This window comes from Coturnix japonica, chromosome 7, assembly GCF_001577835.2.
Source record: "Coturnix japonica isolate 7356 chromosome 7, Coturnix japonica 2.1, whole genome shotgun sequence".
Classification (NCBI taxonomy): domain Eukaryota; kingdom Metazoa; phylum Chordata; class Aves; order Galliformes; family Phasianidae; genus Coturnix; species Coturnix japonica.
In genome coordinates, this window is record NC_029522.1 from 16358127 (window position 1) to 16372723 (window position 14597).

Sequence of the window (14597 nt, forward strand, 5' to 3'; positions counted from 1 at the left end):
TCAGTTAGTAAGTAAATAAAATAAATAGAAGACTGTGGCAAAATGGGAGTATGTAATTAAGCACTTACCATGAACTGAAAATCACAGCATGAGCTTAAAACATGCTGTAACTTATCTGTCAGATATCACCGGACTTGCCCTCATGCTGTGACATAAAATAGAAGTTTGTGAAGGAATAAACCTTTGCATATTCTTCTGGACAATCCTTAGCTCCAAGTACTTATTACAGATCTTCTCAGGAGTGTGAATGCTGGAGCAGCAGACAGATGGGAGCATGATTGTGCAGGTGCACGAAGGCAGGCTCTCTGGCAGTGCTGCCGTGGGTGGAAGCAGAGTTCCTTCAGTACCGGGAGGCCAGAACTGCCTGAGTTATGTTGCACTGACTTGGACAGTACTGTGATTTTTTTTTTTAAGCTATTTCATATGAAATACTCTGTGAAAGGTCACCATATCTTACTACTTACTTCCCAGTTTTACAGTTACATGCTATGAGATGCATAGTAAAGCAGTGGTGGCTGCCTCCGTCTTATATGAAAAATTCCATCTTTCAAGCTTGCTAACCTGAATGTTTCTGTTCAGATTCAGTTGATGTTTCAGCGTGTCTTGACTTTGTAATTTTACCTGCTTGGAGGTTGCATTCTCTTTTTGTAGCGTTTAATACTTGCCTGCTTCATTTTGTTTTAGTGAAGTCTCAGGAAGGTAGCTACTAAAGGAAGAGGGGGTCAATTAATTATGCTAAGTATTTTATTTTTTGTGTAGTGTTGTCCCTTTCTGCATGAAGCCAGGAACATTTTGAAAAAAGCTGACATTCATTTTCATAGCACAGAGGCAAGAGGGTAGAAATGAATGCTTTCGTGGCTCTCATTCTAAACAAAAATAAATGAACCATTTGTAGATTTATGAAGCATCAGTATAATTTTGGGGTTTTGAAGTCTGTCAGCAAAGCAGTGTTTTGCAAGAATCTCTTGCCAGGAGAAAAGATGACTTATTTTGTCCTCATTGACTGTTTTTATTCAGAAAGCAGGTGACAGCAATCAATTCCAATACCATCTACATCTCCAATTATTTTGCAAACCCCAGGAGCTAATTACAGCCCTCAGGCTGTGACAGTCAGCTGACTTCATCATGCGACTTTTTTGGCAATTGCATACCTCTGAGTAATTGTCTATTTGTGGAAAATAAATTAATAGCTACTATTTCTACTTAAAAGAGTGGACCTGTGAGAGAGTGCGTAGGTTGGACAAGTGGGTTGTAGAGAAGGGAGAGAGATTAAGAGAGTGGGAGGCAAAGTGATTAGCTGAAAGAATAAAAATCTTGGTGTGTGTGTGGAAGAGAATGTGTCGAGATACTATGGCAAAAATGTTAAAGTGAAAGACACAGAGAGAAAGGAAACAGTCTCCATGAAAAGTGAACAGGAGAAACAGGGAGCAAGTCGTGGGGTGGTGGGAGAAAACACTTGAGCAAAATTGTGGAAAATAATATTTTGAGATACGGTTTTGCTTACATATTGCCTGGATTGTGACTCAATAGTAAGCATAGAGAAAGAATTGATGTCTGACATTCTTATTGTACATAACTCTCTGAAAATGCTGTCTGCATAAATTGTGCTTGCCTTCTTGGCTTTGGAGGAGTGGATTGGATTTAGTCTGTAGTTGTGTTGATCATGTGAGGAATAAGAAGAGAATTTTCATTTTTGCTTTCTGTCTGTAGAGATTTGAAAGCTGTGCATTTTAATACACGGTAGTGCGATAGCGTGTATGAATAATAAAGTACACCTCCTTTTTTCAAAAGGATCTGGGATTGCTTTGCAGATAATATTTTTTACACAATGGCTGTACAGATGTTTTTGAATTGATAACTCTCAACAAACTTTGCCTGCAGGTTATATCCATATCTCCTCCATCGTGAAGGCTGTTGCTGTTTTAGTGTCACTGCAATGTGAATATGATCTGTTTGTGTTCCAAAAGTTATCTACAAAGCGGTTTAATGAAGACTGGAGGAATAATAACCTTTTAAGAATGAAGGACTAGAGCAATGCTGCTACAAGGCAGTGTTTCCAGAAACGTTTTAGTTTAATTTCAGATATGTTGAACACAGAAATTCCATATGAGAGAAAAGAATAAAAGCCTTTTGTGTTAGAAGTATGTTTGTTTTTAGAATGTAAATGATGGCAGCTTCATGTAAATACTTCATATTATTGCATGTAATAATCAGGAGTTTGTCTTTTCCACCCCTCAGATCAGCTGTTCCATGTGTTGGCCATGCACATGCGCCTCTACAGTATTGACTCTGCATACAATCCCTGGAGGAAACTAACCCAGACGATGCAAGATAAAAATTCAGAGCAAGTATTTTAATTTACCAAATACCAGATTTATCTTATTAATAAAGCATTCCTACGGTGGAATTTTCAGTAACTTTCAGTTTTAGTTTAAATTCTTCATGAAGTAGGCTTGTGAATTTAATGTCTGAAATTGCAGGCTTATCTTTGTAAAAATAAATTTTACAATTTCTTGTACGTAAAATCAGATGTTCCAGTTTTTACTTAAAACTTAAATATACCATTTTCAAGCTTATGTATATGCAGATTTTTTTGGTGTTGGGTAAGTGGCCTGATGAACTACTTGTTATGGGTGCTAGACACAACTTACGTTGATAGTAAATTCATAAAGCTGTTACAGAAATAACATAAGTAGGCCTAATACAAGTGAGAAATAATTCTAGTTTCATCGTGCTTTTTATTTTAAACAAGTTATTCACCTGAGTTTGATTTTGCAGCATTAACATTGCAAAGCATATAGAGCTGTACAAGGATTAACAGTACAGTACATAGAGCAGTATATCTGTCTTATATAAGGTCTGGTCTTAACTTTACTTTAGACGCTTTGCTTTTCCGATTCTGCCTTGATAGGGAGCAGAAAAGCCTTCTTTCCTAAAATGAGACTTTTTTTTAAACTCTTGCCTTAGCTGTAACATCATAGGAGAAAAGCAATGTATTTTAATCTTGACACCTTACTCAAGTTCTTCAGAGCTAGGATCTCCACTTCATAGCTCAAATCAAAGTTGAAAGGAGTCTTTTTAGTTTCTGTCTGATTGCATATTCATTGGTGTGTTTCTAGGATCCTGAAGTAAAGAGCATAGTGAGATTTCAAAATTTAATCTAGGATAGCAGTGCTGCAATTCTACTGTACAAATGAGGGAAAAAAATCCTGATATGTTGTGCTTGCTTCTTAGAGATTTTACTGCTTGGTGTCTCGTTCCCAGGCCTTCTTTGCCATCAATGTTAGATCATTGCAGGAATTAGATTTGATTAACAGATTAATTCTTAGTCTATTAATAAAACAATGAGAATCTGAAAACATCGGCTGTTGGAAGGAAGAAGAGGGGAATAAAAATGTAAAGCTAAATCTGATGAACTGTGAAACTCTTGAGAATAGATGGAGTTAGTGCTGGATTTTTCACACCATGGGATAATGAATTCTTTCTCTTATGTGGCTCATTCAGTGAAATGTAACATATACTTGGTCCCACAGGCTGTGCTTTAGCAAATTGTTGGATTAGGGATGGATCTGGTTTCAATGGTGATCAAATAACCCAACTATTGTGCTGTGGGGAATAATAGCTTCTGGCAGGGGATGAAGGAGGAGCAGCTGGAGGCAATAATTACTAGACCCAGATGTGAATTTAATGGACTAGTCCAAATAGCCAGAATATCAGGAACAGCAAACTTGAAATAAAAGGATATGTATTTAAATTTACATATCAATGAGGAATTTTCTTTTTTATTTGTGTTGACATGTACCAGCAGGAGTGATTTGATGAAGTATTAAGAATCTTTGCAGTAGAAGTCATTGGGAAGTGGGTGGGAACTTCATAATGAACTGAAATTCAGAAATATACTAAGTTGTTTTTACCAAAGTGTTCTGTTGTTCTAAGCTTGATTACTTCAGTGATTGCTTATAATGTTGTACCAGGGCAATGAAGTGCAGCACAGAGATGAGACTGAACAACTACGCATTGGGAAGTAACATTGCCATCACAGAAACTGTTGTGAAATGGAAAAAATAACTGTGAAGATAGAGGGTAGGATGATGAGGCAGTAGGGTTCAGTTAAGGTTTGTGCAAGAGATGGTAATACACTGCCTGTTCATTATTGTCTGCGACAGACTTCAGTAAACAGACAATTCTGCCTCAAACCTCAGTGTCTCAGTTCATGTTAAGGCAGTTGTAGCAGTAGCTCACCATCTTCAGCTAGTGCTGATGCAACTTGAGCAGGCTGTGTCATGAACCAAGTCAACAAATTTATCTGTTTTTAGAAAGGTTATTTTTGACATGTTTGGCAGTGGGTGACAGAGGAGTGCCAGGGGCGCAGTGGTGAAAGGGAGAATGGGAAATGCCTGATTCACTACTGTCAGTGAAATCCCGTGTTCTGTAATGAGAAAAACTGACCTGTTCAAAAATCTGCTGTGACACAGCAACAGCTAAGAATTGTGATCACATCCTGGAGTCTAGCCAGAATAAATATTAGAATTCTACCTTCCAATTATTAACATCAGTAGCTATGTATTACTCTGACCTTTCTGCAGGCTGGGATTTGCAGACTGCATCTCACATTATACAAATACCAAAAAATATAAATTTGACCTCATTGATGAAGCCTTTGTTCAGCTGTGTTCTTATCCCTCTGTCACAGGCTTTCTGTTTCTGTCAGTTGTGAGGCCTGAGGTCCATTCAAAGCTTCCACTTTATTTATTGAATTTTTAACTTTGTAATATTCTGTGATTGTATAAAACAAAACTGAAGTCTCTCTAGCTCAGAGAGGAGGGAAAGGAGAGGTTATACATAAACAAGCATGCTTTTCCTTAGACATAGAGGTAAGATGCTGCTTGTTTCACAATGGAACAGAGTTTTTTCTTCCTCTTCTTCTTCCCAAAGAAGTGACTCTGTTGCTGTGCTGTCAGCATATAGACAGCTCTGATATTGGCTCAGAAGAATGTGTAGCCCAGTTACCTCAGACTGGAGCAGAGCCCAGTTCCAGAGAAAATCAAACAATGCATTTTTTTATTTTGGTGCGTTTGTATTTGATCGTGCAGATCATTTTCCTACCTCTTCTTATTTTCAAATGGACACAGATTACAACAGCAACTGGATTCAATTTGCATTACTTTTGTCCCATCTGAAATTGTACTTCATTTTATACACTGCTTCTGTGGCAGAAGTTTTTATACAGTCAAATTTATTGAGGTTTTCCACGTGCACTGGGGATTATAAGAAGATGAGTAATTTTCATACTCTAAATACGTTCCACAAATTCAGTTTGTGTCATAATGAAGTTGCATGGGCTCTTAAATGAATGTCAGAGCAGTTTCAAAACGCTTAATGTGGTGCTGTACTCGACATAAACTGAAGCAGCTTATGTAAAATTTTGACATTTAATGTGACTTAACTTCTCCAATTTATATGAAATGAATAAATTAGGCTACCTGTTTTTTCCTCATGTAAAAATAAGTTCATTTATTTTTGATGTTAATACTCAGTCACATTATTATGTACATACAGGAGTTTTACCTAATTTTGCCAGAGTAGGTATTTGACTTCATTGTTATGTGACTATTAAATAATACTGATGTTCTTTATTACAAGGATATCAGTTATTCAGTTAAATGTGACCAGAAGGTTGATATCTTAACCGTATTTCAAGTTAAATGCTGGGGGAAAGCTAGATATAAATTAAAAAAAAACAAGGTTAGAAATAGTTTAAGGGGTTGTCTTTGTTTTTTTCAGTCATCACATAATGAGAGCAAGTTTAAAAACCAGTGCCATGGGTTGTAGAATACAAGTAGTTGTAGTTTAAACTAGAGAAACTTGGTAAGATGTGCAACTCCATTATCTGTATCACTTTAAAAGTGAGACTTGGTAATGAGACAGGAATTGGTGCTCCCTTTTTGTTTCCTTTAGAAGGTGGCACCATATAAAATGGGTATTACTGTTCTGAAGCAGTCATTTTCTGAAATGATGAATTATAGATCATAGATTGATTATAGACTATAGCTGTTTGAGGCTGTACTTTTTGAGATTTAATATTGTCTTGAAAGAATATCCTTATTACAAGTACATAGCACTTCATCAGTTGTAATGTACCTGCATGACACATAGCTTCTCTCTTTTTTTCAGCAATCCTTGCAGCTGTAGCAGGTTGGATCTATTTTGGCTTGCTAATTTTTCTCAGATGGTTTTTATAAAGGGCCAAAAGAAGTTGCTATGTTGCGTGGTGGTTTATAGCTGCCTTAAATAAGTTATGTTCCCACCAAGAGGGGGAGATGTTTTCCTGTTGTTTCCGGTGAGGAGAGTAACAGAGTAGGAAAAAGGATGGGAAAAGCCAAAAGGACTAAGAAGAGATTTTTCAAAAGAAAATCTGGATGTATGAGGAGTTCAGGAGTTTGCACTCTCTTTGCTCATTTGCTGTTCTTAAAGCTATGTGGAATTTTGAATGAAGTTTGTAAAACTGGATAATTCCACCTGTAATGGCTGCTTGAATCTGCATATCCTTGCATGAAGGAAGGCAAATCTTTTTCTGAGGTCTCAGCATTTCCCAGTAGGAACATTCCTTGTAGCATCAGTGCATTTTGAATGGTAATTGTTGTTATATCATCCTTGTGAAATCCCATACTTTGAAAAACAAACAAATAATTGCATTACTGTGTGACTATGGATTGTATTTTGTTAGATTAGGACCAGAACTTTTAAATGGACATACTGAATGTTGATTGAGTTGGTAGATAAAAATAACTGGTCTTGCAAGTTTTAGAATAATAACAGTTTGGTACCTGAATAGTTAACATGCTTATGAGTTGCTCCAGTCTGTTAGTAACATTAAATTAATTTAATGTCATTGGACAATTTGCCAGGTGACTGGCTTCTAAAAGCTTGATATAAAAATGTAGAACTATTTAACACTCAGTACAAAATAAAATATTTTTCATTCTACTGTATCATTCTTCATAATTTCCATTGGGTTTTCTTTCCAGTCTGATAAGTGAAGAGCTACCAGAAGTTCCTGTACTTTACAGAGATGTCTCATCCCTTTTGCTTATCCAGATTTTAACCATGCCTCAACCATTGCGCAAAGGTATGTTGCAAGAATATGTGTATTTAAAAGATTATTTATAAGTATGCATTCATGGTGACTTCCAGAATGGTAAATTGTAGTATGTCTACTGTGCATTCTAAAATAATGTTTCTCCCTTATCTACAGAAGGTGGCATTGAACAGAAATTTCTGTGTTAGTTTGACAGGCTTATCTGTGTCCCTTGTCTTCTCACCTTATCAGTCAGCCTATTCAGTAAAAATACAAGAGTTGAACAAAAACTGTTTCTTTTCCTGAAGGAGAGGTGTCCTTTGTTTGACCTTCATCTCTTTTCTTAGAGGGGCAGCTCAATACTTCAAGTCGAACTGAGTGCCTCAGGCTGAAAGGTTGTAATTTAGTTTGAAATTCAGAGTTTAAATTGCAGCACTTGTGTATAGCAGGTCATACATAAGGATGGTGAGTGCTGTGATGTGGCAGCCCCAGTAGAGACAGCATATAAAAAGATTTGGAATAAATATTAATTTAAGAACCGTATTTTTCATTGCTAAGATCATAACCATTTTAAAACATAATTTTCTTTTTCTGTGTAAAAGGATCAGATGAAAATTGTCCATTTTGCTAGTGGGGTATGTTCCAGGTTATGGTGGCTTATCCCCTCTGCTCTCTGCTTTGATTAGTTATAGTTATACCTTGATTTTAAAGAGAGAATAAAACCATTTTTTAAAATCTGCTTTGGGGTCTATGTGGCTATTTTCATGCCCACTGGCTTTTGCTAATTTCTGAATAGGTAAATATGGAGACTTTTTTTTTACATACAAATAACTTCCTGTTGAAGTTCAGTTGTCAGTCCTGATTGTTCAAATTCAGTTAAAACTTGAGCTCAAACAACTTTGTGTGAGTTTTTTGTGGTTCATTGGACATGTTTATGGGTTAAACGTGTCCAAATGATTATTAGATAAAAAAAAATCTGGAGTAGGAAGCATACTGTTGAAAACACAAACCTTTTTGGTTTTCTAAATCAGTTTTAACATAAACTGACTTTATCAGATGGACTTAAGACCAGCAAAATATAGCCTAGACAGAGAAACTTCAGGGAGGGGAGTGGTCAAGCCAAAGTACAAACAGTATTCTTTTTGTGGCTTGCATTTGTGTGTTGTACAATACTGTTTATGAAAGTCTATCTTTATCCTGGGAAAGGCAATGTTCAGTTAATGATAGTAAGGCATCCTGTGGAGAAGGCTGTAAAATGCCACACATTGGCAGCACTTTTTAGTTTTGTTCTTAGCTGTAGTATGTGTTGCATTTGAAAGGATAAAGGCAGGTGGCAGGAAGATGATGAATGTAACCACTTCACATCTGCAAGGCATTAAATTGCAAATAAATTACTATTTATCTTTCTAAATTTTGCTTCAACAAAACAGGCAAAGTGAAAAAGTCTTTCATAATACTTTGTCATAAGGTGTAGAAAGCAGTTCAGAAAAATAGATAACATATTTGTTTAGAACTTTTGTAATTGTTGTATAGGTCGCAGAGCTGATTGCAGATATCATTAGTTCTTGGTAGAGAGCCTAGGCATGAAAAGGTAAAAATGAGTTTTGCTGGGTCACGTGCCAGGCTACTGACAGATGGAAAAATCCGCATTTGACCCTGCTGCTTCCTGAATGTTCTTTGCTGCTTTGAATTGATTGCAGGTGCAGGAGTTGTGGGTTTTGCTGATGCCTGCATTCAGACAGGGCAGATGTCGGTGTGCTGATAGATAAGTTTGAGTATATTCTTTTAACAAAAGACTTAACACCACCTCTTCTGCATTGTAGTTGCAGTATGGTGCAGAACTTCATGGTAATGATGGTGAAGAATATTTAGGGCTTAGAGTCAGTGAAAGATTTTTGAGTTCAGTTTAAGTTTTTGCTTCTGTCTGAGTCAGATGTGTCTGCAGAAAAAAAAGTTATTGTTTTCACAGATCTCTGCTGCTTGTAGAGTACTGCTTATTGGCTGAGATGGAGCTCTATGCTTGAGGTCATTTGTAGCTGCAGTTGAAGACTGTAGCTGAGGCTGAAGATGCAAATTCAAATTCTACCAGTGCTCATAGTTCAATTTTGTGCATCTCAACCCCAAAAATTTACTGAAATCTTACCCCTTGTATTCCTCAGAAGGATTTCTAAAGAAGTAAAAGTCTCAGCAGAGGAAAAAAGTGTGGCCTAGAGTATTAATGGGATGTGATGGGTTCCCATTCTGGGGAAGTGTGGAGAGGAAAACCAGCTATAATGTTACCTGCTGAAGAATAGGTTGGGTGAAGTATAGCAGAGTTCACTGTCACGTTTGATGTAAACTCCTTAGAAAGATAATGCAAAAAAAAGAATAAAGTAGTTGTAATTACATCATTAGAAATAATCATTTTAGGTTCTTTAAATTATGCTTGTTTTATACAATTGCTGACATTAAAAGTGTCAGAATCTATCTCTGCATTTATTTATAAACATTTGTTAAATGTGAGGACAGTTGTTAGTTCATAAACTTCATTATGTACCTAAGTCTTAGGTGTGTTCATTTCAGAAATCAGTACTGTTTTTTGATTCCAGGTAGCAGAAAGGAGAAGGAAGGCATTTCATCTTCCTTACTTCTTTTTCATCTTCATGTAAGAAGCTTGTTTAAATCCTCTGGGAAGAAAAAATGAGTTTAACCCAATTTTTGTAAGGTGTTTACATAAATAACATTATTTTCCTTGACTTCAAAGCTTGAGTAGATCTTTTTGAAATAAAATCTTCATTTTTGTATACATTGTTTTAGATTTAATATATGGCTGTTGTACTTAAGGAGTAGTGAAAGTAATGATAGAAATTTCTTTGATCTCCCTAGATTGTTAAGAAATCAGATCATTTGCAAAGAGAGATACTGCACAAAGTAAAAAGAGACAGAGATTGTTGCTGTATTTTCTTTTCAGAGACGATTGCATTCACCTTTTTCCTGTTTTGGGACATTGCATATTGACTCTGTTAGCTTCCCAGAAAAGATTTCAAAGCCTTTTTCCTGCAGCTTTTACATAGGATATAAGCCCTTTAAATGCTATGAAGAAGCGTAAGCAAATTAAGATATTCTTTAAAGTAAGTTCTAAAACAATGGTCTATCCTTTATGCTAGTTTTGTATTCACATGAAGTTTGGTAAATGATTACTCAAAGAGTGATTTCCAGCATGTCTGATATGACTGGATCCATATCTGGAAGCAGAGAGAAAGAAACTGAAGTACGATAAATGTCCTTTGTGCTGTGATTACTTTGCAAAATTAATTCTTGCAGAATTTGTATGACCATGACTTAACTCAAATGGTCTAGTTATTACTAGGTGGTATGGTAGGGTGCTAGCTTATATCTACAGGACCTGATTAGTTGTAGCTAATCACCATTTGGACAAAACAGAATTTTGTAACATCACCAAGTCCCCTTAGGAGGGATTAATTCTGATCAGGATTAAGGTGAACATATGGAGCAGTGGAAATTTACTTGCCCTGTACTTGTTCAGTTCATCAGGGCTACTGAGGTTGGTTTTGAAAGGTAGTAACCAATGAACAGAAACCAATGGTTTTTGAATGTTAGTAAATATAATGATTTTGTTGTATGTCTTTGTTTTTCATTATACTTGTTTTGTTTGCTTTTCATTTGAAGAACATCCTTATCTACAGCCTCTGTAGTCAGCTAAAAATACAAAGTGTTTGTAAATGACTTCCTTTGTTTTACAGAACACTTCACCTGCATTGTAAAGGTGCTGTTTACTTTATTGTACACTCAAGCCTTGGCAGCTCTTTCTGTTAAATGCAGCGCTGGAGATAGGATGGCATGGAAGGAGTCAGGAGCACTCAAAAAGGTTGGTTAGTTTATTAAACTATTTATGAACTTTTGCATATGCATTTCTGGTAGAATTGTAACAAGATATCTCTGCTCACATGTAATAATTTGCTTCTTAACAGAAATCCACTATTTTGTTTCTGCTTGTGCAATTTTTGCAGGTTTTGCAGGTTTTAGGGAAATCTTCCATTTCCAGAATGGAATTTCAGATTTTAGACTATAACTATGTAGTATCACTTTTGAGTTTGTTGCAATAGTAAAAAGGTAGTATTCCTTCCTAGGTAAACCGTGCGTTGGTCAGCTATACCACCTTTACTGGACATACAGGCAGACAAGCTTACTGCTGGGAAAAGTCTTGTTCACGCTGGTCTTGGCCTAGCTATCCTTGTATCTCTCAATCTGCATTCTAAAATGCTCATGCCAAGAAGAGACAAAGAAGGAATTTTAAGAAATGTGTGGACTAAATAGGGGAAATATTTCCTTATCATTTCCTTGTCTTTTGATGGCATTTACAAGTTCAAGGGAAGCTCAGCTGATTGAATACCAGTTCTTACCAAGAGACAGTTCCCTTAGCCAGCCTTCCCGACCTTCTTCCTGCCTTGGCACTGTCATTCATTTAATCCTTCAGTTAGTCTTCTGCTCGATGGATTGATTCATCAGAAGGCTGCCAGTGCATATCAATGGAAAAAGTGGAAGTATAGGGGCCAGAAGAAGAAATAGAAACAGGAGTATTCCTCTACACAACATCTGATTCTGTTGTCTGTAAAGCGAAAGGCATACTGAGAAACATGACCTGCTTTTCATGTGTAGGTTAGATTTATTGTTCTGATCTGTCACTACTCCAGGATACCAAAGACAAATTATGTCTTGGCTAATACTGAATAATACTGCACTTCATTAAATCTTCCTTCTTTTAATTCTTTCAATGTATTGTCATGGTATTACAGCGTCAAGAACATTTGCTTAAGAATGTTGCTGTTGTGGGTTTGTTTTGTATTTTTCTGTTTACTGAAGTGATTCCCAAATGATGGATTGTTCTACAGTTTTAAAGCATTGGTAGAAGACATTAAAACATATGAAGTGTTACCAGTTTATATTCATTTTTAGTCCATAGGGTAAACATTGGCTGCTTTTTTGTTGTTAGAAGTTTGGGTTTATCTGAACATACACTTACAATGCTCATTTTGCTGTCTACAATGAGAAATTTGATTGTGTAAAAACAGACTAAGGGCATGTGTTAGGTAACCTTGCTACCTATATTACTAAGATGTTTTCATATAGAAGCATAAAAGCATTTGCAGCACATAAAGGAATTTGTGCTTTAGGCTTGCAAATAATGACAATGTCTCAGATAATGGATTTCTAAAGTAGCTGTTTCTTTTGATATTAAAGACCTTTCAATTTTACTGAAATTTTCACTGCCATGCTTATCTTTGGATGTTAAGACTGAGTGGGAAATTGTAGTATATTAAACAGTATGTGAATGGATGCTGTTATCTAATGTTGTTCAAATAGCCCAACAGATTAACTCCTGTTAGGTTGAGAATTTTTGCTTTTCTCCTGTGATAAACCCATTGGCAGTTGACAGTTTTCTGAGTGGAAGAGCAAAGAGGTATATAGGAACACTGCTCCCTGCCTGATGCCTACATGCCTCATAGTTTACTTTTGTCTTTTGTGGAATCAGGCAATTTTTATTTATTTATTTTCAGAATACATGCAACGGAGAAAAATCTTGGGAAGTATTGCTGGGTCATGTGGTGAGCGAGCTGTCTATGGGGAAGATATATGAAGAACGAGAGACTGAAGAATTAACAGTGGTATTGGCAAATCTCATGAGAATTTATATAACACGTCCCTTTTCTATCTCTCATTTAAGTATTTCAGCTTGGTTGTTGTAATGAGTTTTCTCTGATCTTGCTAAAGACTGCAGTACTACTCTATTTTCTAGATCAAAGCACTTCCCCATTGGGAGAGTTTGTCCGTGCAAACCTTTCTTTTAGTGTCAGTACTGTGTTGAGAAAGTTATTGACAAATATTTCTTATAATGGTGTGTTCTAATCATATGCACAAAAAGCCTTTTGGAAACTTGAGAAACTGAATGTTTAAGTATCTGCCTGTGGAAGTTCTGTGGAGGGGACGGGGGGTTGGAAGCAGAGAAGTTCTTTCAGATTATTAGTGGAACGCCAGCCTTTGGAACATGTGTTTGATACACTATATCTTAATGTGAGTGCGCACAGTTTGCATTTGTTAATATTGGAGTTTCTTACATTGGTGACAGCTTATTTAGGATTTCGTAATTACTTCTGTCCCCTGTAGGTAAATCCTGATTCTGTAGAGTGCTACCTGCAGCAGTTCTGCCTACCTTTCCTCAGGATCACCAGCCTACTTCAACACCATCTTTTTGGAGGGGATTTACCGAGTTGCCAGGTACAGACTGGGAGGGGCACACTCAAATGTGTCCATTTAAAAGCTGTTTTGTTTTTGGTGGTTTGTTTTTTCTTCTCAACACATTATAGTGTTCCTTTGTAACATATTCCGTATTTTTTCCAGGGCATTTTCCATGATAAATGTTATATTTAAAACAAAACAACAACAAAAAAACCCACAGCAAATACATGCTTATTTTAACAGGTCTTACCTATCTGTCTCATAAATTATGGCAGAGCTTTAAGACTTACAGTGCATTTGCAGACATGACAGTCTGCACACAGACTAGACTTCAGTCCTGAGTTTACTTAATGTCTATTCATATTTGGGCTTTTTTCTTAGAGACACTGCATCAGCAGACAATCATGTTTAACCTTTGTGAGATATTAAGCTGACTTAAATAGTTTGCTGCTTCCCCATTTCGTGGCATCAAAATTCTCACCTACAGCTACAAACTATTTTGGGGTTTTTTTGTTTGTTCTGTTTTTCTTATTCTGACTAGTTTTATTTTGAGAATCCAGTTTGAGATAATTTGGAAGAACAAATTAAGAAATGGAACCTTTTCTGTTTTTGTGAGTATATCTTAGTATGATAATGCCAATGCATTTACTGTTGCTGTTGGAATGTAGACATTTTAAAATAAACTGTGTATAGTCTAATAAACTATAAAACTTCAAAGCACAGGCACTAATCTAAAATGTCTGGTTTTGTATCAAAAGGAAGATGAAGAATTCACAGTTCTTGCAAGCTGTCTGGGTCTGTTACCATCTTTTCAGTCATCTGATGAATTCACCAGTGCCTCTTGTCTTGATTGGCCAGTGCCAGCATTTGACATGATATCACAATGGTGCTCTGAGTTGGCTTCATTTGCGGACAAACATCCAGATCAAGTAAAGGTATGTAGCAAAATTACTTGTGCTACAAATGCAGCTGATGTGGTGCTGGTGTGGAAGCAGCTGCTTATTGTTTAACTGTGTACATGCCCTCTTATGTAGGATTGGAGAGCTTGACTTGAATATGAAAAAGTGGCTGGGATCAGAAATGTTAGTGGATATGGATTTGATTGGTTACAAAGAGGAGTATGGAAACCTAACTTTTCAATATGATTACTGGAAGCAGTATCATCTAAAGATAGCGTTTCTATTTTTGAAGTGTACCCATATTTTCTGCACCTAAAGCTTACTCAGGTCATGTAACAGAAGCTTTCTTTAAAGAAAATATTTAGCAGAAGTTTGTCGTGCCA

General features: G+C 36.3%; 1 protein-coding gene across 5 annotated transcripts in view; it reads left to right on the plus strand.

Moving 5' to 3' along the window:
- UBR3 (ubiquitin protein ligase E3 component n-recognin 3) overlaps window positions 1-14597 on the plus strand; it is an 85362-nt gene that overhangs the window by 66161 nt on the left and 4604 nt on the right. For all 5 annotated transcript variants that reach the window (XM_015868467.2, XM_015868468.2, XM_015868469.2 and 2 more), the window contains 6 exons: window positions 2239-2344; window positions 7029-7129; window positions 10822-10946; window positions 12637-12744; window positions 13244-13354; window positions 14074-14250. In XM_015868467.2, the coding sequence (XP_015723953.1) occupies window positions 2239-2344; window positions 7029-7129; window positions 10822-10946; window positions 12637-12744; window positions 13244-13354; window positions 14074-14250 (728 nt within the window). The remainder of the gene's footprint in view (window positions 1-2238; window positions 2345-7028; window positions 7130-10821; window positions 10947-12636; window positions 12745-13243; window positions 13355-14073; window positions 14251-14597) is intronic.